The sequence below is a fragment of the Prionailurus bengalensis genome, chromosome E2 (genome assembly GCF_016509475.1).
Source record: "Prionailurus bengalensis isolate Pbe53 chromosome E2, Fcat_Pben_1.1_paternal_pri, whole genome shotgun sequence".
Classification (NCBI taxonomy): Eukaryota; Metazoa; Chordata; class Mammalia; order Carnivora; family Felidae; genus Prionailurus; species Prionailurus bengalensis.
In genome coordinates, this window is record NC_057352.1 from 9,156,280 (window position 1) to 9,181,398 (window position 25,119).

Sequence of the window (25,119 nt, forward strand, 5' to 3'; positions counted from 1 at the left end):
ATCGTCTCTAAATGCCTCCTTCCAACTACCAACAGTAGGTCTTGCTAGACTCCTTGGGAGCCTGGGCTCTCCCCTGTAGGAGGGGCAGTTGACAGCCCAGCAAAGCAGAGAACCTGCTACCCCACCCCACCCCCTGGGGAAGATCTGGCGAAGAACAGCAAAGACGAAGAACAGCAAAGACGTGGGGCCAACAGCACTCCCTGCGGGGGCGGAACAGCTAGAAGCCTTGCAAAAATCGGTACCACCTCATATCACAGACACCCCAAACCACCAGTTGCTGCAAAAAAGCTTTATTGTTTTCATTTGGTCCACGGCTTGGGCGAAGGCTCCAGGTTGGTTAAAAAAGCTGCCTAGTGGCTGCAAGGAGAGACTCAGGCACAAGCCCTGACATCTGGGGGGAATGCCAGAGGGACCCTCTCGAAGGCTGCTGGGCTCCAGAGACTTCTAGTCGTGCTTGAGGGTGAGTCTTTCGAAGAGATACTCGCCCAGCTCGGCCTGGGGGCCGGACAGCCTGCGGAGGTTAGTCAGATGGTCGCCCATCTTCTTAATGAGTTTCACCTCCTCATCTAGAAAGTGATTCTCCAGGAAGTCACAGAGCTGAGGGACAGGACAGGAGAAAATATGGTCAGTTACACATTAACGGTGCGACGGAGGAGGAAACGAGGCTCAAAAGGAAGTTTGCCCAATTACATGTGAATGAAGGGGGTACTCACATGGGGGTCTGCGCGGGCAGAACCCAGGGCATGCAGATCCAAAAGGCCCTGGTTCAAGTTCTTCTCCAGAAGCAGGGCGGCTTCCATGGCGTCCAGGGTTTTACCCCACTCATCTTGGCACGGCTTCTGTACAGATGACAGAGGGCTCAGGACTCGCTACATACGTGGCAAAGCCGTCTAAGATCTCGCATCTTATCACCCCCAGTCTCCCACAACCACTCATGCGACGACACCACGTTGCGGCGCGGACAGCTACGGCTTTGGGAACCCGGGGGCGCCTCCATTTCGAGCGGCACAAAAGCGAACACAATCGCCCAGAAGCCCACGCGGTGCCTAAACCGCTACGCGCGCGCGCGGGCTGCTGGGATATGTAGTCCGCCGCCCGCGCACTATTTACCTGCACGTCCAGGAAGAGGGCGCGGCCGCCACGCTGGTTTTGCATCTTCAAGAGGCGCTCGGCGCCCTCCCGCTTCTCTTCAGCCAACTCGCGGAAGAAGTGGCCCACGCCCTCCAGAGCCACATCGTCACGGTCGAAATAGAAGCCCTGCGGGAAGAGATGGCGCGCACACGGGTTACAGGGCAGAAAGGCCGGCCAGGCGCCCCGACTCCGCCCCCCGACTACCCAACGGGACAAAGAAAGCCAGCGCGTGCGCAGAGGGCCGGAGGTGCGCACTTGGGGGAAACTTGGGCTGGGGGCGTCCTGGGGACCCTCACCAGAGAGAGGTAGGTGTAGGAGGCCCGCAGATGCATGTTGACCAGGCGGTTGACGGCGGCCTCCACCTCGGTGGAATAATTCTGACGAATCTGGGAGCTCATGGTTGGTTGGTAATGAGGAGCTAAGTTCAAAATCGGGTGTTGGCTGGTCCCGGAGGCAGAGGATGGGCAAGAAGATGGCTCCGAAGGTGGCGACTGGAAAAAAGGCTGGAGGGTGGTCGGAGGCAGGTAGAAGGGGCGTCCCTGGGTCTGTTCCGTCCAAACACTGTTGAAGCAAGAGACAGATCCGCAGGACCGCCGGGCGCACTGCAAAAGGCCGTGGCCAGGGCGGCTTCTTTTATAGCGCGCGGGGCCGCGGAGGTGGGGCGCTCAGGGACAGCGGTCGGCCAATCGGCGGTGTCGGGAGGCGGGGCTTGGAGCCCGCGCTTGACCAATCCGAGTTGATAGGAGTCCCAGACCCCCGCCCAGAGGTGGGGAAGTCACGCGCCAGTGCGCGAGGCTGTTGTGAAATGGGGAAGTGGAGGTGGGGAGGTTACGGGGTGCAAGGGTCCTGGGGCTGGTTCTGGACAGTCAGGGGATTGTGTGTGTGTGTGGGGGGGGTCTCTCTGGTGGGTGGAAGATTAATGGGGACACTGGGAGCCCTGGAAAATTATGATTCTGGGGTCTTGGGAGTGTCTCAGGAAAGTAGATTGGATTCTGGGGTTGTCTTAGAGCATGGATCTTTCTGGCGCCCTGGAGGTTCCTCAGAGGTGTGGATACCTCCAGATGACTGGGGGTTGCTCTGGAAGATAAGGGGTCTCTGGATCATTACGAAGTTTGGAAGTCGGTGCGGTGAGATAACTTCTGGAATCTTGGGGTATCTCTCTGATAGATGGGTTGAGAGAGGGACCTGGAGCCCTGGAGTTCACTAAAAGATTGGGAATTTCTGTAGCCCTAGAGCTGACAATGGAAATTCATATTTTCTGGAATCTTCCCCTAAGAGGGTTGGGGGTCTTTAGGCTCATGAAGTGATCTTCAAGATGAAAAGGACATTGTTCTTGGGATCCTCCCCCTTTAATCCCCCCCTGTAACAGGGGAGAGGGATATTTCTGGAAGCCTAGTAGGGGCTTTTCTAAGAGGTAGGAGGACTTGGAGAGCCCTTTGGAGCCTTTGAATGATTGGGCCACTTGGAATATCTTGGGGAAATGACACTCAAACTTTGGGTGTCTCTGAGGCTGCATTTCCTGGAGACTATTCTGAGGGCAGCCAGACTTGAAATTCCCTTTGGCTCTGAAGCAGTCTCTCTTGTCCCTGTCTTGCCTCACACGCGCTTCTTCAGAGTCACAAAGAGAAGCCCTGCATCCTAGGGACCCAAGGAGGGTCTGGGGACCTGTGGATGGGATGTGTCTTTGACCAATGGACGTTTTTTTAAGTGTGTCAGTTCCAGGCTGGTGTCTGGAAGCAGATTGGCTCAACCAGGACCTGCCCTCAAGGAGCTCCCTGTCCTAGTTGATGCCCGGGGGGGGGGACGACAAAGACAGGAACTTGAACCTATTGCAGTGCCCTAATGGAGGTAGCAGGCAGGCTGAGCAGGGGAGCTAAAGCTACTGAGGCCTGCTTTGCAGAGGGGGCCCGCTCCAAGCAGCCCAGGCAAGGTGTCCTCTGACCAAGGGGACGCTGGACCAGGCTGGTATCTGGGGTCCTCAAGGGGCCCCTGGGCCAGCGGCCAGGAGAGCAGCGGTGCTGAGTCATGCTGAACTCAGCGGTAAGGGTCTCAGGCAGAGAGGCGGGGTGGGGCCACTGACTGACCTCACATCCTGCCAGACTGCTGACTGGCGGGGACCCCGGGAACTAGGCCTGGCTGGGATCCAAGTCTGGCCCCCTCCCCCCAGGGTGCCACCTCGAGTGTGCTTTGTCTCTGCATCTTACGGTCTTTTCGAGTTCCTCCGGCCTGTGGCCATATTGTCTCCTCTCTGGGCGGTGACTCAGTCTCCCTTCCCTATCTTGTCTGACAGCTCTCCCCTGACTTGGTGTCTCTGGGGAGAGTCTGTGGGGGAGGGGCAGGTGCTCCAGGCACATAGTCACAATGGGGCCTGAGTTACTCATTCACCAAATATCAAACCTCAGCCTAAAGACCTTTAGCCTCCACCAGGCCCCACCTGCAGAGAGGGGTAACTTTGGAAATGCTCACAGATAGAGGGAGAGGAAGGGGGGAGGCAAAGATGATCTGAAGAAGGACCCAGATCTTGGGGGTGAGGGGTAGACAGGGGATGGGGGAAGAGGCCCAGAGACAAGAGGACAGAAAGACCCAGAGAGAAGGGACAACAGACGCTGTGACTAAGTGATTTCAATCTCTGATTTCCTCTTCTGTGTCCAATCTACTAGGTCATTTTGCAGTATCTGCACCCGGGCCTGTTCTCCGGGAGGGCCCCCCCCCCTCCCCCCAGCCCATCCAGCCTTGTCCCCTCCTCTCCGGCCACTCAGCACAAGCTCAGGCCTTGACCTCTCCCTTGGGTCTTCTGGGCCCAGCCTTCTGACCTCGGGTAGCTTCCCCACAGGGCTCTAGAGCCCTCTCCTGGTCCACTGAGTCCTGCCACCTCCCCCCCCCCCCCCCGCCCCACCCCATTCTCCACCTAAGTGTGCGACTTCCTCTGGTCCCATATGGTGGAAGCTTCCGAGGCCTAGTTCCCCAGGGCCTGCTGCCCTGTCCTACAGCCTGGACTCCACTGCCTGTCTGAGGTCTTGCCCACTGCTGCCTGGAACACAGCACCACCATAGACCTCAACGCAAGTGATCTTCGGTCCCCTCCCAATTGTGGGCTTTTGGAGGGCAGAGCGGGGACCTAATCCCTCACTAACCCAGAGGGCACTGGGCTCCCTCAAAAGATTTGCCAGCACATGAAGTCTGGTCTCCTGTGACAGCCAGGGAGAGGGCTCAGTGACTCAGACTCCGAAGTGAGGCCTGAAAGAGGTTTATTGCCCCCCACCAGACCTCTCCTCCCCCACATCCCCCCCCCCAATAATTACAAAAGTAAGAAAAATGCCCATGGCCCCCATTTCCCACCCCTCCCGGAAAAATGCCATAATTTATGCAGAAAAGACACAGTCCAAGGCAGCTGGTGGCCTCAGCCCATCTTTTTCCAGATGGTGAGTGACGCAGTCAGCACTCCGGCCACAAAGATGGTCACTGTCTGCCACGTGGGTGTCCCAAAGTAGGAGAGGAGGCCGTCCTGCAGACAGGTACACGAGTCACTTCAGCAGCTGGGCCAAGGGGGAGCCCCTGCGCCAGCATGTGAGGAATCAGGGAGGGAGAGGGGCCTGGGAGAGGTCAAAGGGCATGAGTGGGGGTAAAAGCCTAAGATTAATGGATACTAAAGAGTTGGGGTCGTAGGGTTATCAAAAAACTTGACGGATTCCAGGGGAAGTGGAGGCACCAGGGAGAACAGGAGATACTAGTTAGGTCAGGGGTCACCGAGAGGTCAGGGGTCACCGAGAGGTCATGGGGTCACCGAGAGGTCAGGGGCGACCAGATGAGTCAGGAATTGATCAGACGTGTGAGGAAATGCATTATAGACCCCATCTGATGATCCAGAGTCAGGGAGGACAACACTGTGTTGGGCTCAGGAGGACTCAGGGGTCTCAGAGTAGTAGGGGCGGGGGGAGGTTAGGGGCCTCACCCAACCACCCTGGTCCTGGATCCAGCCCAGCAGCCGCTCTCGAAGGAAGTCCAGTGTCCAGCCCATGATGGTCCGGATCAGCTCGGGCACCTTGGTACACAGGGCCTGCAGGGAGTGGAACAGGCCTTAGGGATTGAGCCTTGTCCTCACTGTCGGGACAGTGGCCCGACGCCTTTCTCAACTCTGCCTCCCCTCCTGCCCCACTGCAGTCTCTTTTCCACTCATAATCAGAACAAGCTTCGTAAATTGTTAACTGGATCTTTTTACTGTCAACTGCCCTGCTCACATACCTTCCGTGGCTCCCCAGGTGGTAAAGACCAAAAGGCATAGCTCAGCCCACAAGGCCCTGTATGAAGGCTCTGACTTGATCGCATTCCATTTTTCCACTTCTTTTCTGTGTCTCATTTACCTTCTTCCACATCTTCATTCCCACCAACTCTTCCCTGCCTCAGGACCTTTGCACATGCTGATTCTTCTACCTAAACAGGCTTTAACCAAGCAAATTTTTACTCCTCCCTCAAAGCTCTAATGTCAGGTCTGATGTCATTGTCCAGAGAGGGGTTTTCTGACCTTCACACTAGGTAGGACTAGCCATCCCCCCCTGCCCATGACTCTCCAACAACCTGAACTTCCCTTTCCCACCCTCTATCTGGCTGTCTCTTCCCTGTTGTCCACCTCATATCCAACATTCAAGCCCCATCACGAATCTGGCAAACACATTAAGAAATCTGCTCCCCCCCCACCCCGCCCCATCTCCACTGCAACCACCAGAGTCAGGGTTAGTCATCATTCAGCAGGACTATTAGAGGTGCCCCCTTCCCACATTTCCCAGGTTTTGCGCCATAATCTTTCTTTTCTACCCACAACGGCCAGAAAAAAATTGCCGGGCTTCTGCTTCCCCCATATTTTATCGCGACAAACTTCTGATAGAAAAGTTAAAAGAATTTTACAGTGCATAGCCACATACCTGGAGCCTAGACTGTACAATTAACATTTTGCTTGCTAGAGCAGTCCTTTAGATTTAGAAGTCAGGTCACCCCACTCTCCTGTTTCTAACCACCCAGTCACTCGCATCTCACTCAGGGCACAGCTGACATCCTTGCAGTGGCCCAGCGGACCCCTCACAATCTGCCCTCATTTCCCACCCATTCCCCCTCCTCCCTGCCCTCAACGCATCAGCCTTGGTCCTGCCTCAGGGCCTTTGCACTTGCCGGGGCCCCGCTATCGGATGCCTTTTCCCCAATCTTCACAGATCGCTGCAACTTTGGCTTTGAGGTCATCCCCTCTCAGAAGTCTTTCCCGACCACTTTGCACAATTACGTCACCAAACTCATCAGGCATCGTGGGCTCCACGAGAGCAGGGACCTAGCCTGCTTTGTTGGGTGCCGCTTCTTGGGTCGGGCACATAGTAGGCCCAGTAAACGTCTGCTGCACGAGTAACTGAAGGAGCCAACGAACCAGCCCGTAGCCCTCTCCGTTCCCTTTGCGCTTAGTGGGCTGCCACAGGGGTTGACCTCACGACTCCCAGGTCCTCCTAGGTCTGAGCGGAGCATCCCTGGGGGCTCACTGCCCGGCAGCCGCCCACCTTGAGCACCAGTTTGCTGGCAAAGTAGAAGAGGGCGACGACCCGGCCCCAGTTGAAGTTGCCATCGGAAAACATCTCCGCTGCCACTCGGAAAAAGACCTCGCGGGGGGAGTCTGTGTCCACAGCTGCGATCATCCTGCAGGAAAGAGGAAAGCCAGTGCTGCTGAGGGAAGACCAGGCAGGGCGTGGGGGAGACTCTGGGATTCACCTCACACCGAAGACAAGGAGGCCGAGGCCCAAGTTAGGCTGTCGTGAAAAAGAACGGGCCAACGTGGGGGAAAGGGACGAGATGGACATTCAGGAAAGTGCGGAAAATGACTCCCTGAGGGAGGGCTTCAGTAGCCTAGAGGAAGGGCGGGCTTCTCAGCCAGGGAGCTGGGTAGAGTGGTGGGGCCCTGGACGCCTGGGTCTGAGGGAGTAGCAGACTGTGGATCCGAACTCCAGGCCCAGGGGAAGAGGGGCCTGAGAGCCGGGGCTCTGGGGACGTGAGGGAGAAGGGGACCAGTGGCTGGATTCCTGGGGCCCAGGGGCCACACCTCTGCAATTCCATGTTACTGTCCAGCTCATCTCCGATGCGCTTGAGACACTCGCTCAGCTTCTTGGTGGACGCATCCTGGGGCACCTGCTCCAGGGCCAGCTCCGGCGTCTCTCCCCCCATTCGCCCTGCTCGATCTTGGATGAAACTAGAGTGGGAAGGGAGTGTGGAGGGTGCAGAATCAGAATGGGGCATCACTCCTCCAATCCGCTCGGCAATAATCACACCTCAGACTCACCCCTGAAGCAAAAGGGCCCCTGTCTTCATGATCTGCTCAGAGCTGGTGGGCCCTAGAGGAGAAAGGAGGGAAGACGTGCCTGGACTCTTGGGTCCTAGGGGATTCAGGGAACTAGGGTGGCTCATGATCTCTGAGGGAGGACAGCACTAGGGGGTCCTGCATTTCTGGGTCCCTGGTAGATACAGTGCCTAGGGGCCCGGGCAGCTGAGTCCCTGGTGGAGATAAAGGCAGGGAGCCTCGGCCAGTATCCTGCGTTCTTCCGGCGGAGGAGGTTGAGGGAACACTTCATGCATCCAGACCCCTGGCCTGAGGGGGCAGAGGAGAGACCCGCCCCTCCCACCAGGAAGTGGTGCCGGCGACAAGCCCGGGCCTGCCCCGGGGCTTGGGATTCTGGGGTCTCCAGCTTCTCGGGGGTCCGAGAGCGCCAGGCAGAAAGGCATCGGGACGCGGAGGCCAGAGAGCCGGGAACCCCCGGGGAGGGAGGGGGCTGGAAGCTGGCAGCGCCCGATCCGGGAGTTTCTGCCCCGGAGTGCTTGGAGATCGCACGGCCCCAAGACCGGCAGGAGGGATCGTGGGGCCGGCCGGCGAGGGGGCTCGCCCTCCTCCCGCCCGTCTGCCTCCCGCCTCACCCCCGCCTCTGGGCTGCTCCCCGGACCCGTCCATCACCGCCGCTCCCGCCGCCGCCTCTCGCCGGGTCCGCCCGGGCGGCCGCAGCACGCCCCTGGTCACGTGAGCGCCCCGCTGAACGTGCGTGCTCTCACGTGACCGCCCCGCAAAATGGCGGCCCGCAGGCTGTCGCCCCGCAGGGCTGTTGGGTCACGTGACGGCACCTGCCTCACCTGCTTGGGGAGGCCGGGCCCCTATCACGTGACTATCTAATCTGCACCTACAGGTAAGAACCCGTCGTGGCGCCCTTCCACCCGCCACTCATTCAATCGCAGCTGTAACTTTCATTCATTCATTCATTCATTCATTCATGCAGTATTTTTAGAAGTTTCAGGTGACTTTAAGACCCTCCCAGGGCAGAAGCAACATCGGAGGCCCAAAATCTCACTCATTGAGGCAGGACGTTTTAGACGATTAGAGTCTGTGAGCTGTTTTTGTGACAAGGAATATGAAGTTCAAAAAATGGCAAAACTAACCTGTGGTAGCAGATTGGCAGGGTATGAGCAGGGAGGGGCCCCAAGACAGGCACCCGGGGTGCCTGGAAGATGCTGTATCTTGATCGAGATGATGACTACTCGGGGATACACGTGTTGAAAAATTCATGGAACTGTGCGTATGCAATGTGCACTTTACTGCGTAGAAATGATATTTCCTCTTAAAAGAAGAGGACAAGAGAATTCGGATTAGAAAATAGGTCGGGGTCAGATAATGAAGTGGGGGGAGCATACAAGAGAAGGGGTCTCTGTCCCAAGGGTGGCTGGGAGCCATAGCAATAGAAGATTATAGGAGCCCTAGTACATCAGCCCAACACCGCCAGGAACAGAGTGTGACAAAGTCAAGTTTATTGACCCATTGCGATGATGGAGACCACACAAGAGAGAAACCATGGAGCATTTTGACGAAGGAAAAGGTAGAGTTCTCACAGGATCTGCAGGAAGGGTAAGGCAACACCAGGTGCAGACTGTGAAGAGGAACCGGGTGCTCGTGTCCTTGGAAACTACGAGGTGAATCTAGATATGGAGTGGTCCCTAAACCCGTTGTGTGAGGCTCTGCACCAGGATTGGAAATTGAGGCTGCTACTCTGTTTCAAATGCCCACAGGCAAGAGTGGGATGTTTCATTTTTACTGAGGGAGCGGATTCTAGGGAACAAAGTTTCTCTGTAAGAAAGCATGTCCTTGGGGGAAAGTGTTTCCTGTTAACTTTGAAGCGAGCTTTATCTTTGCCTGTTATTTCCGCCCAATGAATGAGCCCTCCCTTTGCCTTAATTACAGAGCAAAGAAGAAAGGGCTTTTTGATGCCCACCTCTCAACAGTGCAGCCTTTGAGCAGGAGGGAGAAAACTTTTTATTTTATTTTTTTGAGAAGGTGAGAGCGCGAGTGGGGGAGGGGCAGAGGGAGAGGGAGAGAATCTCAAGCAGGCTCCATGAAGGGCTTGATCCCACAACTTGGCAATCCTGACCGGAGCCAAAATCAAGAGTTGGGATGCTTAACTAACTGAGCCACCCAGGGGCCCGGAAAACTTTTTAGCTAGTTCTGAAGTCAAAACTGTTTATAATAACAAGGATGCTACTTTGGAACTGTGAAACCCTCTTCCAAGATGGTCCCCAATGACTTTAGCCCCCAGGTATATTCATGCCCCTGTGTAGGGCCCTCCCACACTGAATAGGGCTAACCAGTGTGGCCAGTAGGGTATTGTGGAAATGACAGTGTGATTTCCAAAGTTAACTCATGAGTCACTGCAGCTTCAGGGTGCCTGGGTTAAGCGTCCGACTTCATCTCAGGTCATGATCTCGTGGTTCATGAGTTCGAGCCCCGTGTCGGGCTCTGTGCTGACAGCTCAGAGCCTGGAGCCTGCTTCAGATTCTGTGTCTCCCTCTCTGTCTGCCCCTCCCCCACCTCTGTCTTTCTCTCTCAAAAATAAGTAAGCATTAAAAAAAAAAAAAAAAAAAAACTTTTTTAAAAGTGTTTCTGTGAACAAGGAAGAAATTGCACTGCATTTCCCACCAGCCTCGCAAGTCATGGAGCATCCGTGTGGCAAGGGTTACGAGTGAGTCATGAGAACCCTCCATTTTCAGGGAAGAGGAACTAGACTCCAACTCTCTCTCTCTCTCTCTCTCTCTCTCTCTCTCTCTCTCTCTTTTTAAGTAGACTCCACGCCCAGCGCAGAGCCCAATGCAGGGCTTGACCCTGAGATCGAGACCTAAGCTGAGATCAAGCAGACTCCAACTCTTAACGGGGGAAGTAAGCAGGGACAGGACGTATCTTTGGAAACTGGGAAGTGGCACCCCAATTCAGCTGCTCTAGCAATGGCTAATGTAAGAGTGGCTTAAATAACAGTGAAGTTGATTGACCTCTTGTGTAACAGTCCGAGAGAGTATGCAATCCCTGGTGACATTAACAGGGAGTGAATTTCCGGTGTCAGGGACTGCCTGCTTCATTTTCTCTGTCAACTTGACTGGGCCACAGGGCGCCCAGATATCTGGTCGAACATTCTCCGGGTGTTTCGGGTGCGATTAACATTTACATTGGTGACTTGGTAAAGCAGACTAGGCTCCCTGCTGTGGGCGACCCCATCCGATGAGATGAAAGGCCCATCCTCAGAGGGAGGAAGAATTCTTTCGGCCTGATTGCCTTCGACCTGGGACATGGGCTTTTTTTCCTGCATCCAGACTCCCACTGAAACATCAGCCCTTCCTGCATTTCCAGCTGCCCGCCTTCTGATGAGACCTACACCATCAACTGTCCTGGTACTCAGGCCTTTGGACTCGGACTGGAACTAAACATCGGCCCTCCTGGGTCTCCAGTTCACCAACTTGCCCTGCGGATCTCAAGGCCTGCCTACCTCCATAATTGTGTTTTTCTTCTAGCCTTCTAGCTTGTGGGTCCACCATCTGCAACACGTGGTTTCCATCTCGCGGGGGAAGAGGACACGCCAACGCCCGACACAGCTCTACTCCAGTCCCAAGAAGGGAGAGGTTGAAAGGGAGGCCATCCTCTTTGCCTAAAAAAGGCCATAACGCAGATGCTGCACACATCCCATTGGCCAGAACCCATTCACGTGGTAAGACTTAGTTGCAAGGGAGCCTGGGAAATGTAGTCTTTAGCTGGGCAGCCATATGTCCAGTGAAAACTTTCCTATCGTCCATGATTGAAGGGACATCTAGCAGGGTTTGCCACACAAAAGATTGAAACCAAGCAAACAGAGGGCTGAAGCCAATGTAGTGATACCTGAATGATGTGTAAAGAGACTTGGAATAGAAAACGCATTTGATTGACATCTAGTCCCTCTCGTTTGCCCACAGTGAGAATTACTCGTGCAAACCCAACGTATCCATCTCAATCTTCTAGAACCTGGCAGAATTGAACTTCCTGGACTCTCTGTGACTCACCAAGGTCATGTGACTAGTTGTTGCCAATGAATTTCACGAGGTTATGTATGTTGTTTATGTGTTAGGGTGCTTTTTTTTTTTAACGTTTATTCATTATTGAGAGAGAGAGAGAGAGAGAGAGAGGGACAAAGCATGAGCGGGGGAGGGGCAGAGAAAGAGGGAGACACAGAATCCGAAACAGGCCCCAGGCTCTGAGCGGTCAGCACAGGGCCCAACGTGGGGCTCGAACCCACCAGCTGTGAGATCATGACCCGAGCCGAAGTCGGACGCTCAACTGCTTGAGCCACTCAGGCGCCCCCATCAGTTAACATTTTTTGAGAACCTACTGGATGCTGGAGGCTGTTCATATACTATCACATTTATTCCTCCCCAGAGTGTGGCTGGTAGTATGTCTCTTCTTTACCGACGAGAAGACGGGGGCAGGGAGGAGCTGCGGCAGAGTGCAGTTGGGGACACCTCCTACCCACCCGCTCTTCCTTGCCCAAGGTCGCAGAGTCTATGCTAGGCAAACCAAGGCTCTGCCCACAGGTGTCTGCTCCAAACACTTGTGAGAAATGTGGTCCTGACTCTGCCTTCCTCCCCTTCCCCACATCCTTCTAGCAAGTTTACTCACTAGTGACCCCCTTGATGGGTCGGCTTGCTCCAGCTCCCACCAAACCACCATTGCTAAGATTTCTGTGGCAACCATGCCTTTATTTATTCGGGGCATGCATCAGCATTTGTCTTGGGGGAAGGTGACCCCAATGGCCTTCCTCGCTTCCTCAAGGATGTCAGCCAGGAGTTCACTTTCCGCCAGGGGAATCACAGGACTCTCCTTCAGGCCTGGGGGAGAGGACAGTTAGGGACCCCTCCTATGCACGCCTCAAAGATCGAAAGAACTACCATCCCCAGAATCCCATGAGGCACAAAAGTAATACATGGGTTGTGCAGATGGATGCCCCCAGGGGATCCTGGGAGGTGTAGTTCCAGACAGCTATTGAGAGTGGCCAAGGGGTGAGGAGTGGCCCACTCCCCTACCAGGCTTGCCTCTCTCCGCCCTGCCACCCTCTCACCCCTCCTCCACATCCTTACCCTTTCGTAGGCACTCCCGGACATGCTTGGCCTCGTAAGTCATGCCCACTCCATGTGTAAAGTTGAACTCCTTGCCTGGGGCTGGGGGCAGCGCAAACTCCTTATGCTCTCCCTTCACCACCAGCTCTGTTGGGCACCAGCAGGGGCTGAGGATCTGGGGACAGATAAGAGGTGGCTGCCTGGGGGGCTCCAGCCTAATGATGCTTAGGGGCCTCCCTCTCACGCCTGGCGGCTAGAGGTTGGTTACCCTCCAACCTCAGGAGGGCCTGCCCCCCTACCCCCTCACTGGGGGGTTTGTTCAACAGCATGACTGTCCCACTAGAAGCCTGTCTGTTCATCTCCCCCGGGGCAAACCCCTCTCTCACCTGATGCTTAGGCCCAGTGAAGACAGCTTATCTGTGTGTGAATCCCCTTTTCGAGGAGGAGACTTAGACAATCCAGCACCTTCTTATCTCCTAGGTGACTTGAGTTTTTGGCCCCAGAGCCCTGGGAAGCCTCCATCATTTCCATACCCAAGTCTAGGCCAAACTGGAAATAGACATGTGGCCAGGGCAAGGTCCAAATTTGGCAGTTCAAGTCTGGGGCAAGGCCCAAACTCTTCTGCTAAGAACAGGATTTCTTTCTAGCGACAGGGCCCCACGAAGCCCAACGAAGCCGCTCTTTGGTCAGGCGCAGATCCCGTCCTGGAAGCAATCCCAAAGGCCACAGCTGCCCTCTAAGCACGGTCGATAACGGTTTCTCCTCAGGCCTAAGGGTTTCTGACGGACTAAGTTCACGGTCAGGAAGGAGCCCGGAGAGCCAAACCCATCCCAAAGCCTGGTGGTCAGGGATGGATTCCTCAGCAGTGCTGGGGGGAAAGGCCAATTCGGCCCACAGTCAGCTCCAGCAACCAGAGCGGGCCCACTCCTGTTGCCAGGGGCCACAGTTCCCGGTTCCCAGTTCCCAGCACTTGGGACCAGTCCCCACTGGCTCGGCCAGTCCCGCCTCACCTGGGCCATGCCCTTGGTACCGCTCACAGAGTTCACATTGGAGAGCTCAGCAGTGATGCTGCAGGTAAAGCTGCCGTGGACCCCTCCTGGGTACTGGAGGAGCACAGTGACGGTGTCGTCCACCCCTGCGGAAGGCACAGCACGGGAGAAGGCCTGGCCTCAGAGCCTGCCTAGGGCGCCCTGGGCAAGAGGTCTCATCTCTAACGCAGCCGCGAAAAAGCACCAGGCGAAGTGACAGAAGCCAGACATAAAAGTTGGCCTGCTGTCGGGCTCCACTTGTGTGAAGTGTGCAAGACTGGGCGGACCCCGAGACAGGGAGGAGATCAGTGCCCGCTTAGGGCTCAGGGCCATGGGAGGACTGACTGTGGGGATAGGTTTTTGGGTGTTGTTTTTTTTTTTTTTTTTTTTTTTTTTTTGGAGTGATGAGAATATTCTAAAATGGATCCTGTTAACTGCACAACTCTGTGGATATACTAACGCCATGGAGTTCTACATTTGGAATGGATAAATTCTACAGTGTGCGAATTCTATCTCAGGAAAGCTGTTACCAAAATAAAAGAAAAAGAGAGGGGCGGAGACTTAACGTATCAGAGCCTCGACATCATCCTCTGCAAATACCCGTTGTATAGGTTTGGGAGAATCCGTTTCTTCGGCTCTAAAATGGGGATAATTGGGGCGCGTGGGGGGCTCAGCTGGTTGAGCGTGGGACTTCGGCTCAGGTCATGACGTCACAGTTCGTGGGTTCAAGCCCCACCTAGGGCTTTGCACTGACAGCGTGGAGTCTGCTTTGGATTCTCGGACTCTCTTTCTCTGCCCCTCCCCCACCAATGTGCGTGCGCGCTCTCTCTCTCAAAAATAAACACTTAAAAATATTTTTAAAATAAAATAAAATAAAATGGGGATAATAGAGGGGGGCACCTGGGTAGCTCAGTCGGTTAAGCGTCCAACTCTTGATTTTGGCTCAGGTCATGATCTCCCGGATTGTGAGTTCGAGCCTCCACACCGTCAGCGTGGAGTCTGCTGGGGACTCTCTCTCTCTCCCTCTCTCTCTGCCCCTCCCCCACTTACTCGCTGTCTCAAAATAAATAAATAAACTTAAAATAAAAAAATAAAAAAATTTTATTTTTTAAAGTTTTTATTTATTTTTGAGACAGAGAGAGACAGAGCATGAGCAGGGGAGGGGCACAGAGAGAGGGAGACACAGAATCTGAAGCCGGCTCCAGGCTCCGAGCTGTCACCACAGAGCCTGATGCGGGGGCTTGAACTCACAGACTGTGAGATCATGACCTGAGCTGAAGTCGGATGCTTAACCGACTGAGCCATCCAGGCGCCCCCAAAATTTTTTGAATAAAATGGGGATAATTGAAACTGTCTCATCCAAGTTATTACAGGTATGACATTAAATGACGTAAAATGCACAAAGCACTTAGAATGCTATTTAGATTACAGTAAGTGCTACATAAGCATTAGTTGAAAATTAAATACAGCTTGTGGAGTAGCAGCCTGGTTCGGGAACACATCACGCACGCCATAGACGGAAGAACCTACTGACCTAATTCTCTTTGGTTCCAGATAAGCCCAAGTCCTTATGCTGGATCGACTCTGTGAGCCTGGATAAGTCACTGTCCCTGTCTGCAACTCAAGTGTCCTCATCAGCAAAATGGGAGCAACTATAATATATCTATCTCAGGGGGATCAGCCTTATAATAACCCTAATGCAGAAGACGCACTTGATAAATGGAATCTGTCATTTATTTATTTGTAGATTCTGTAAAAAAATTTTTTTAATGTTTATATTTGAAAGAGAGAGAGAGAGAGCATGGGAGGGGCAGAGAGAGAGACAGAGGCAGAATCCGAAGCAGGCTCCAGGCTCTGAGCTGTCGGCACAGATGTGATGTGGGGCTCAAACTCACGAGCCATGAGATCATGACCTGAGCTGAAGTCGGACACTTCACCAACAGAGCCACCCAAGCACCCTTATTTTTAAATTATTGTGTTTAACTTTATTTATTTATTTTGAGAGAGACAGAGAGCCTGAGCAGGGGAGGGGTGGAGAGAAAGGGAGAGAGAGAATCCCAAGCAGCTTCACACTGTCAGCACAGAGCCCCGCGTGGGGTTTGAACGCGCGAACCGTGAGATCGTGACCCGAGCCAAAACCAAGAGTTGGACGCTTAACTGACTGAGCCACCCAGGCGCCCTGATAAATAGAATCTGTTTTTAGAGCTATTAGTTAGCCTAAAAGTTGGCCAGATACTAGCCTGAGAAGGTTTTCTAGGGTGTGACCTTCACCCATATATATTTTCCTGGTTAGTCATTGCCTCCTGGGGTACTGTTTGCAAAGATGGCCACAGAATTCCTCTGCTTACCCTGTGAGGGCCCCTCTGCAGTAGGCCTTTGTAGCTCCTTCCATCAGGAGGTATAGTCTATTGGCTCACCTCTGAAATCAGGTGACGTTGGGCCATGGAACAGTAGCAAACAAGGGACAAAACGAAAGTTTGAAAAACGCTTGCACGCTGCGCCCTGCCTTCTGTTTGTTTCACCGACAGCGTGCACGAGGCCGAACCAGCTAGCTGAAAAGACTTCGTTAATGAACTCTTTATGACAACCCTAGTATTATCTTCCTTCCTCCCTTCCTTCCTTCTCTACTCCCAACACGAGTCTCAAGCCCAAGACCTCGAGATCAAGAGTTGCATGCTCTACCGACTGAGCCAGCCGGGCGCCTCTACGACCACCCTATTGTCGACATTTGACCAGTAACCAGGACTCAGAGCCGTTGAGTCCCTTGGCTAAGATCACACAGCAATTCCCAGTGCAGAGCCTGCCCACACTCTCAACTCTGATCCTCTTTGACGTCAGGAAGAAAGTTCCTCCAGCCGTCTAACCTGATTTTCATGGGCCAGGAGACTTATTCCCGGCTCAGGGCTCCCAGCGAGAGAGGATGACTCTTACCACCATTGTATAGTCCGGGATAGACGGTACCTGTTTCATGGCGCCTTCCCATGGCTACAATCTTCTCTGGCTTCTGCCCACCAAAGACCATAGAGATGAACTGGATACAGTAGATGCCGATGTCCAGTAGGCCACCACCAGCCTGGGCCCAGTCTAAAGCCCGGGTGAGGTGGGTGAGGTCCTTCCCAAATTCTGCCCGAGCCACCCGGAGTTCCCCCAGAGTTCCCTGAGACAGAGTGGACCTCAGAGCTTCGGTAGCAGGAAAGAAGCGGGTCCAGATGGCCTGCACACCACAGAGGGAGAGAGCAAGACCATTGAAAAGAAAGGAAGGGCGTCAGGACCCAGGAATTAACCAACCAGTTCCTCTCCCTTCTGCAGCCCAATCTTGAGAGGGTCCCCGCTCCTCCCCACTATCCAAACAAGACCCCTCCCCCTTCCTTGCACAACTCATCAGTCCCCAAGTTGTGCCCCTAACTCTCCCTGGCTCCACCTCGCCTCTCCATTCCCAGAGGAGCAGCTCTAGCCTTATCTTTTCTCATCTGGACCATTACTCCAGTCCCCCAATGTTATAGACTCAACTGTGCCCCCCGCCCAATTCATGTTGAGGTCCTAACTCCCTCCTGCCTTTGTCTTCTTCCAAAAACGTCCACTGGCAAGCATGTTTAGTAATGGCGACAGGCGCTACATCGGAGGTTGGAAGGTGGCACCCTCACCTCCATAAGGAAGAGACCTCGGGACCGGGCTTCGGCAACCATTTCTCGAACTTCCGCAGCGTTCACGCCCAGGGGCTTCTCACACAGGACGGCCTTGCCCGCTGCCAGGCACAGTAACACCGCGGCCTTGTGCTGGGGATGCTGAGTGCCAATGTAGGCCACCTCTAGTTGGAAGGGAGAAGGTCAAGAGATCAGAAGCCCTGCCCACCCCGGACTTCCAGGACCCGCCCGCAACATCCTAAGACCTTGGGCAAAGTTCTACGCCAAGAGGTAGATACCATTGTTTTGCCCGTTTCACAGATGAGGAACCTGAGAAGGGCAAGCGGAAGAGGCCAGTGCCAGCTGAGGCAGCTTAACTCCGGTCAGGCTGCTGTGCAACTACACTGTCTTGCCTTTCCATCCAGGCCGTTCCAGAACACAGCAGCCCTGGCCCCAGAGCTTACTTAAAGCCTGAAAGGGCTCTCTTAGAAACTCAAGCCCCTCCTGGACTGGTCCCTAAATGCAATTTCATACCAGGCCGCTAATCCCAGACCAAGCCCGTTCTTACCAGTTCTGCCTGCCAGCCCCAGATCCTTCCAGAAGCACATAGGGATTGGCCCGTCCCGCAGAGCCTCGCTTATCCTACGGAGCAGCCTAGCGAGAGGCAGCGCCGCGGGGGGCCTCGGAGGCCCTTGTCACTCACCCACATTCGGGTCTTTGGCCAGCTCCTCATAGGACCCATAGGCCTTGGGGATGTCATGTTTCCGCGCAAATTCCTTCGCCCGGCTCAGGTCGCGGGCTGCTACCGCCACCACCTGGAGGGGCGCTAGGGTCAGACTAGAGGGACTGGGGAAGGCGCAGGCGCGGGGCAGGTGGCTGGGAGAGAGGTGATGGAGAAGGCCCCGGGTAAGAAAAACTATATCCCCCAGGGCGGAGGCGGGGAGGTACGGTCCTGGGGAAGGAGGTGAGGGGGGCTGGACACGGGTCCTGGGAAAGAGAGATCTGGGACAAGCGATTATTTGACCCCTTAGTACCTAAATTTCTTCTCTTCACAGTAGCTCAGAACAAAACCCTCCCAAACTGGACGAAACTCCAGTTTCGGACAGAAGTGGAGAAAAGACTAGGGAACCCTAACTCCCTCCTCCCTCGGACCCAGGAGCCCCGGCTCCCCGGCCTGCTCTTCCACAGGATTCCGGAGGGAGTGTGGACCTGGTGCTCGGAGCGAGGCAGCGTCCGCAGCGCCGTCGTGAAGTCGCTGGAGATAAGGCCGACTGACACGATGCCCCAGCGCAGCGCCATCGCAAAAATGCTGAGTCCCAAACTCCAGCCGCCTCTTGTTGCAAATTGAAAGCCTGACACCCCGCCCACAGGGGGGCGTGGTCATTTCTCCTCCCCCCCCCCCCGTTGCCCCTACGCCACTTCTCATTGGCCACTAGGCCTGCGCGCCCCTCCAGTCCCAATGCAAAGGAGGAGGTCTTTTAAATGTAGCATCCCCATTGGAAGAGCGCACCGTTGGCTCCGCCTTGCAGGGGGTGGGATCAGAAATGCTTCATACCTCGCAGAGGGCGACTTCTCACCACCTGACATAACGGGAGGTGCTTTTTTTCTTTTTGCTTGTGTAAACTCTATACCAGATATAGGGCCCAGGGATCAAGAGTCTCATGATCTATGGACTGGGACAGCCAAGCGCCCCAAGAAGGGCTTTTTTTCTTGTCAACCTTCCACCCTTAGGGGCTGTCCCTATTCCTCCTTCTCCCAACTCTTTTGCTCAGAAAGCTGCCCACCCTTAGGAATTGTTCAGAGGGAGGGACCAGATAGTAATAGAAAAGATAAGAACCACTCATGTTTCTAGAACACATGTCGTGGCCCAGGCCCCCAGCTCCACGCTTTACTTTCGTCATAAAAAAAAAAAAAAAGTTAATTTATTTATTTAGAGAGAGATAGGGTAAGCGAGCTGGGTAGGAGCAGAGAGGGAGAGAGAGAATCCCAAGCAGGCTCCACACTGTCAGTGCAGAGCCGGAAGCAGGTTTGGATTTCACAAAGTCGGAAATCAAGACCTGAGCCCAAATCAAGAGTCAGATGCTCAACCGACTGAGCCACCCAGGTGCCCCTTAACTTCATTTCGAATTTCTCAACAGGTCTGCAAACTACGTTCTACTGCTCCCTGTTTACAGAGGGAGAAGCAGCCCCAGAGAGCCATGGGATATGAGGGGTTGCAAATTGGCTGCTTCCAAAGATCATAGCTTATTTTTGAGAGAGAGAGAGAGAGAGAACGCATGGGAGAGGGGCAGAGAGAAAGAGAACCCGAAGTGAGCTCCAAGCTGACAGCCGAGAGCCCAATGTGGGGCTCGAACTCACCAACCGCAAGATCATGACCTGAGCCAAAATTGGACGCCCAACCAACTGAGCCACCCAGGCGCCCCAAGACTATAGTTTTAGAAACCAGGCTATACTGCTTCTTAGGAACCCTGGAGCCAGGCTGATGGGTTCCCAGCCCCTTCTTGCCACTGCCTGACTGTATTGCTTTGTACAATTGCTTTCCCTCTTGGAGCCTCAATGGCATCTACCTGCTGCAAACTGTAGTAAATTATATTCTTCAAGTCAACTGGCAGAGACTGGCCAACTTTACCCACAGCAAATCCGTCCACTTCTCTTGCCTTGTCGACATTCAATTAAGACCTGACTTCCACAGACTCAGAGGTTCCAAGTACACACAAACTGCTGAATAAAAATGTTAATGGATCGCACCGAGTACGCGAGATCACTGCTGTGATGAAAAAGAAAAAAATACGGGGAAGATGGTCTTTGAGACATTAGTCCACCAGCTCCCCAGGTTGCCTGCTTCCTGAATAAAAAAAACTTCCCTTTCCCACCATCACTTGTGTAGCGAGTATTGGTTTTGCAGCAGCGAGCGGCCGGACCTGAGTTTGGAACCTATTCTCTATCTGGTAACAATGGTGAGAGAGAACAGACCAGCGGTGTCAAGGGGTTAAAGTTTGGGGAAGCGTGCTGTTAGTAGCGGGTAACAGGAGGGAGTGTCCCTTGTAGGGATGAAACATTTCTGTATCCTGATTGTAGCAACGGATACTGGAATATTCACATTTGATAAAGTTTCATAGAACTGTATACCAGACATTTTTTAAAGTGTATGTAAACCCAAAGAAATGCTGGAAAATTCCAAATCAGATCTGTACCTGATTAAACAAGGTAGCCATGTCAATTTCTGGCTTCCACAATGCAGTGTATTTACCTAAGATATCATCCACATGGTGGGGTTTGAGGGGCAAGCTAGGTGTAGGGTACGAAGGGACTCTCTGTACTATTTCTGTAAGTTCTTAAACAGTTTCAGAATAAGATGTTATGGCTTAAAATTGTTGGCAGTGAGTTCGTGTGCCCAGAGGAATCATTTTTGCGATACCTGGTCAAGAAAAAAATTAGGGTATCTTCATGGTCCAGTGATCTCTGTTGTGGGTGGAAGATACATACCCGTGAGAAACTGTCAAACTTGCGCTTGAGATGTAAGCACGTTTACTGCAACATCGAGTGTCACAGCTCAAAACTGGGAACGGCCATCAGTAGAAAAGCGTATGACTAAATGGTGGGAAATTTAACAACAGAAAGAAATCTCATCGCAAGAAATCTCAAGAACTTAAACTTCACTGAAAAAAAAAAAATCAAGGGACATCACAGAGATATAGCACATGCACTGAACCGTGTCGGCTGTGTTTAACTTAATTCATAATTGAGTTTGGAAAAATCACCGACCTGGGACAGGAACCTGGTGCTCAGCAGGTCAGGCACCTTCTATTCCTGGGAGGCAGGCCACGAGTGTTTAAGCACATGACTGCATTTCTGGGACCCAGAGTGAGAGCCAGGAGATTAACAAAGGGCGTAAGACAAAGTGAGATTTAAAGCAGAACATTAAAATAAATAAACAAATAAATAAATAAACAAACGAAATAAAATTTTTTTTCAACGTTTATTTATTTATTTTTGGGACAGAGAGAGACAGAGCATGAACGGGGAGGAGCAGAGAGAGAGGGAGACACAGAATCGGAAACAGGCTCCAGGCTCCGAGCCATCAGCCCAGAGCCTGACGCGGGGCTCGAACTCACGGACCGCGAGATCGTGACCTGGCTGAAGTCGGACGCTTAACCGACTGCGCCACCCAGGCGCCCCAAACAAACGAAATAGAGGCAGAGCATCAGTGAATAAAAAGTTCATTCTCTCTCCCTTTTTTTTATGTTTATTTCTTTATTTTGAGGGAGAGAGACTGGGAGGAACAGAGAGAGAGAGAGAATCCTAAGCAGGCTCTCCACTGTCACAGCAGAACCCAATGCTGGGCTCGATCTCATGAACCATGAGATCACTACCTAAGCTGAAACCAAGAGCAGGAGGCTTGACCTACTGAGCCATCCTGGCACCACGAGCCCATTCTCTTGATGTCTGCTGACAAGGGCTGCTTGGCTGGGCTCAGGCTGCCACACTGTGGGGGCTGTAATCTTAGAAAGACACCCACCTCCTAGCTCTCTTACTCTCTTTATAGAGTCGAGAGAAACAGTGGTGTTGGAAGTGTGGCAAATGCAGTCCGAGCTTGGGCACCAGCACTTTCCAGGACTTGCTGGAAACATCACGTACAGACCTTGGAGGAAGTTGAAGTCGCGACCCTGTCCCAGTCAGCTCATAGCCAGGAATTCCAGAGAGAGCCTCCAGGATCGTTCCACAGACAGTCCTCCCGACAGAACACAAATATTTGTTGAGCATCTAATTTGTTCTGGGTCCTGAGGACACATCAGAAATGAGACAGACTCTCTCGGTCTTCACTCAGCTATCAGTCCGGTGGAATTGATAGTGTGGGGAACAGCATGACCAAGAGCTCTAAGGTGGAAAAGAGCCGGTTGTGTTCCAAGAACTGAAAATGGGCCAGCGTGGTTGAAGAAAAAAGACGGTGGGCAAGTGGGATGAAAACAGGACGAGGGACGCAGGCAGGGGCGGAGTCATGAAGGGCTTGGAGAGGACACGAGAGGGCTCTCAGCAGGAGCAGGGGCAAAGATCTAATGTGGGCAGCTTTCTTGTTTCAGCACGTACCACTGGCCTGACTCCCATATTCATTCAGCAAACATTTTTTACTCTTGACTTGGCCCTGTGCTGGTTGATGGTGGGTACCCAGGGATGAGCCTCACTCCACTTCCTGCTGCCCTCCAGTCGGGGAAAGAGACACAACCTGTGCTGGGGCACAGTAACGCCCATCCCCTAAGCCCCCCCCCCCCCCCCCCCCCCCCGCACAAAGATGTTCACGCTCTGATCACCAGAACTTGTGAATAACGTGACGTTAGGTGGTAAAAGAGATTTGGCAGTTGTGACCTTTAAGGCTCTGGGGATGGGGAGATTATCCCTGGCTTTTGTGGTGGGCTCACTGTAATCACAAAGGTCCTGGCAGGGAACTGAATCAGAGAAGATGTGACAACAAAAGAGAGTAAGGGATTTGATGGGGCACCTGGGTGGCTGGGGGCAGGGGGGGGGCGGGGAGTCGGTGTTAAGCGTCCGACTTTTGATGTCGGTTGAGGTCATGATCTCTCGGTTTGTGAGGCTGCTTGGGATGCTGTTTCCCTCTCTCTCTGCCCTTCCCCCGCTCATGATCTCTCTCTCTCTCTCTCTCAAATATAAATAAATATTTTTAAAATCTTTGAAAAAGCTGTGCTCCTGGCTTTGAAGCTGGAGGAAGCGGCCCTCAGCCAAGGAATGCAGGCGCCTCCAGAAGCTGGAAAAACAAGGAAACAGATGCTCCCCTAGAACTTCCAGAAGGAATGTAGCCCGGCAGACATCTTGATCGTAACTAAGGAAGACGCATTTTATACTTCTGACCTCCAGAACTGCGAGATGATACATTCCTGCTTTAAGCCATGAAGTTTGTGTTACTTTGTTGTAGCGGCAATAGGAAACTAATACACAGCTCCAGACCTTGTAACGAATACACAATCCTGGACACCTGCCATATGGTGGAAACACTAGGCAGTGTAGAGGCAGGTGGGGGGAGTGGGGCTACCCTTAGCTCAAGCTGGGGACCAGGGAAGGCTGGGCAGATTGATGCCCAAACTGATTTTTAATTTTTTTATTATTATTTTTTAATGTTTTATTTTATATTTGAGAGAAAGACGGAGACAGAGACAGAGAGCGAGCAGGGGAGGGGGCAGAGGGACCCCCCAGACCCCCAGAATCTGAAGCAGGCTCCAGGCTCCATGCTGTTAGCACCTCGCCTGGTGCAGAGCTCGAACTCACGAGCCGTGAGATCATGACCTGAGCTGAAGTCAGACACTTAATCAACCGAGCCACCCAGGTGTCCCCCAGACTGATTTTTTTTTTTTTTAAGTAGTATTCATGCCCAGCATGGAGAGCCCAACACCGGGCTTGAACCCATGTCCCTGAGATCAAGAGACACTTAACTGACTGAGCCACCCGGGGTGTCCCTGCATTTTGAAAGATTTTGGTGGAGGTTTAGAAGGAATAGAAGGAGAGATGGCATTCCAGAGGAAACAACTCTTGCCAGCAAGAGAAAGCTGAATCATTCAGAAGTGAGAGCCTGGGGGCGCCTGGCCGGCACCTTAGGTAGAGCCCGCGACGACTCTTGATCTTGGGGTCATTGAGCCGAAGCTCTTTTAAGCAGAGCTTACTTAAAAAAAAATAAAGTAAGTGAGAGTCTGGAACCCAGGATGGGAGTGGGTAAAATTAGTGAAAGATAAAACCGGGAGGGGTCAACTGGGCCATTTGGGAAGGGTCAGGAGCTCGCCCGCCCGGCAGGCGATGGAGTGTGAAGTTGAGAGCAAAGGAGGTGAGGAATAGGGTCTTACTTAAGTGTTAAAAAAAAAACACCGATGAAATCAAAGGTCACACAGAAACTGTCAACCACATAACACACGGGTGGACAGCATGCCAGGCAGAGAGCAGAGCATTTATTCATTAACTCATTTATTTAAAAAAAATTTTTTTTTAATTTTATTTATTTATTTTGAGAGAGAGAGAGAGAGACACAGCGTGAGCAGGGGCGGGGCAGACAGAGAGGGAGTCACAGAATCCGAAGCAGGCTCCAGGCTCTGAGCTGTCAGCCCAGAGCCCGACGCGGGGCTCGAACTCACGGACGTGAGATCATGACCTGAGCCGAAGTCGGCCGCTCAACCCACTGAGCCACCCAGGCGCCCCCAAAAAATTTTTAATATTTTATTTATTTATTTATTTATTTATTTTATTTTTTTGAGAGAGAGAGACAGAGCGTGAGCAGGGGAGGGGCAGAGAGAGAGGGAGTCACAGAATCCGAAGCAGGCTCCAGGCTCCGAGCTGTCAGCCCAGAGCCTGACCTGGGGCTCAAACCCATGAACCGTGAGATCATGACCTGAGCCAAAGTCAGACGCTTAACTGACTGAGCCACCCAGGCGCCCCTATTCATTAACTCCTTAAAAAAAATTTTTTTTTTTAAAGTGATCTCTGTGCCCAACATGGGGCTTGAACTCACGATCCTGAGATCAAGAGTTCCATGCTCTGATTGAGCCAGCCAGACACCCCTCATTAACTCACTTATTCACCAGATTTTTTTTTTTTTTTTAAGCACAGATTCAGTGCCCAAGAGAACTTAACATGATACTTCAGAACATGAACTTTGGATCCAGCCTGCCAGCGTTCCAATCCCAGCCCTGGTCAGTGGACCAGCCTGTGGGATCCCAAGCAAGCCACTTGGCTTTCTCTTATTAGCTTCATCTGTAGAATCAGGTTGATGAGGGTAATTACCTCGCAGGGTTTTTACGAAGAGGAAATGAACTGCTATTTATAACGGGGGCTCCCGGGAGGGCTCAGTCGGTTAAGCGTCTGACTCTTGGTTTGGGCTCAGGTCATGAGCTCACCGCTTGTGGGTTCGAGCCCGGCCTGAGGCGC

General features: G+C 53.1%; 3 protein-coding genes and 1 long non-coding RNA gene across 5 annotated transcripts; 1 reads left to right on the forward strand and 3 right to left on the reverse strand.

Annotated features, from left to right (window-relative positions):
- Nucleotides 1-274: 274 nt before the first annotated feature.
- Nucleotides 275-1,763, reverse strand: FTL (ferritin light chain). Its single transcript, XM_043600333.1, has 4 exons — nt 1,428-1,763; nt 1,111-1,257; nt 714-839; nt 275-597 (listed from the first exon to the last, which is right to left on the reverse strand). Exons 1-4 carry the CDS (start codon nt 1,527-1,529, stop codon nt 445-447), a joined length of 528 nt encoding a protein of 175 aa, XP_043456268.1. The 5' UTR covers nt 1,530-1,763; the 3' UTR covers nt 275-444.
- Nucleotides 1,257-11,539, forward strand: LOC122494848. The gene is made up of 2 exons (XR_006300285.1): nt 1,257-1,378; nt 10,974-11,539. It is a non-coding gene; the product is annotated as an uncharacterized LOC122494848 (long non-coding RNA).
- On the reverse strand, nt 4,523-8,191 carry BAX (BCL2 associated X, apoptosis regulator). 2 transcript variants are annotated; one of them, XM_043600331.1, is made up of 6 exons: nt 8,070-8,191; nt 7,441-7,492; nt 7,204-7,350; nt 6,668-6,803; nt 5,083-5,187; nt 4,523-4,635 (listed from the first exon to the last, which is right to left on the reverse strand). In XM_043600331.1, exons 1-6 carry the CDS (start codon nt 8,101-8,103, stop codon nt 4,531-4,533), a joined length of 579 nt encoding a protein of 192 aa, XP_043456266.1. In that variant the 5' UTR covers nt 8,104-8,191; the 3' UTR covers nt 4,523-4,530. The 2 variants fall into 2 exon arrangements, with proteins under 2 accessions (XP_043456266.1, XP_043456267.1); XM_043600332.1 differs by lacking the exon at nt 7,441-7,492 and having other exon boundaries at nt 8,070-8,151.
- Nucleotides 11,540-12,167: 628 nt separating the features above from the next.
- Nucleotides 12,168-18,560, reverse strand: DHDH (dihydrodiol dehydrogenase). Its single transcript, XM_043600330.1, has 7 exons — nt 18,406-18,560; nt 17,900-18,011; nt 17,218-17,381; nt 16,535-16,787; nt 13,556-13,680; nt 12,567-12,720; nt 12,168-12,317 (listed from the first exon to the last, which is right to left on the reverse strand). The coding sequence occupies exons 1-7, from the start codon at nt 18,493-18,495 to the stop codon at nt 12,208-12,210; spliced, it is 1,008 nt and encodes a 335-aa protein (XP_043456265.1). The 5' UTR covers nt 18,496-18,560; the 3' UTR covers nt 12,168-12,207.
- Nucleotides 18,561-25,119: the final 6,559 nt, after the last annotated feature.

Bases quoted from the DNA above. Each gene is read 5' to 3' on its own strand.
- FTL (XM_043600333.1), bottom strand. From the start codon at position 1,529: ATGAGCTCCCAGATTCGTCAGAATTATTCCACCGAGGTGGAGGCCGCC. The intron at 1,258-1,427 runs GTGAGGGTCCCC...CTCTTCCCGCAG, and splicing joins CCTACACCTACCTCTCTCTG to GGCTTCTATTTCGACCGTGA. The intron at 598-713 runs GTGAGTACCCCC...CCTGTCCCTCAG, and splicing joins CTGCCCGCGCAGACCCCCAT to CTCTGTGACTTCCTGGAGAA.
- BAX (XM_043600331.1), bottom strand. From the start codon at position 8,103: ATGGACGGGTCCGGGGAGCAGCCCAGAGGCGGGG. The intron at 7,493-8,069 runs GTGAGGCGGGAG...TTTCTCCTCTAG, and splicing joins GGAGCAGCCCAGAGGCGGGG to GGCCCACCAGCTCTGAGCAG. The intron at 6,804-7,203 runs GTGTGGCCCCTG...TCTTTCCTGCAG, and splicing joins AGTAACATGGAATTGCAGAG to GATGATCGCAGCTGTGGACA.
- DHDH (XM_043600330.1), bottom strand. From the start codon at position 18,495: ATGGCGCTGCGCTGGGGCATCGTGTCAGTCGGCCTTATCTCCAGCGAC. The intron at 17,382-17,899 runs GTGAGTGACAAG...CCTTCCAACTAG, and splicing joins GGCCAAAGACCCGAATGTGG to AGGTGGCCTACATTGGCACT. The intron at 13,681-16,534 runs GTACCGTCTATC...TGCCTTCCGCAG, and splicing joins GGGAAGGCGCCATGAAACAG to GGGTGGACGACACCGTCACT.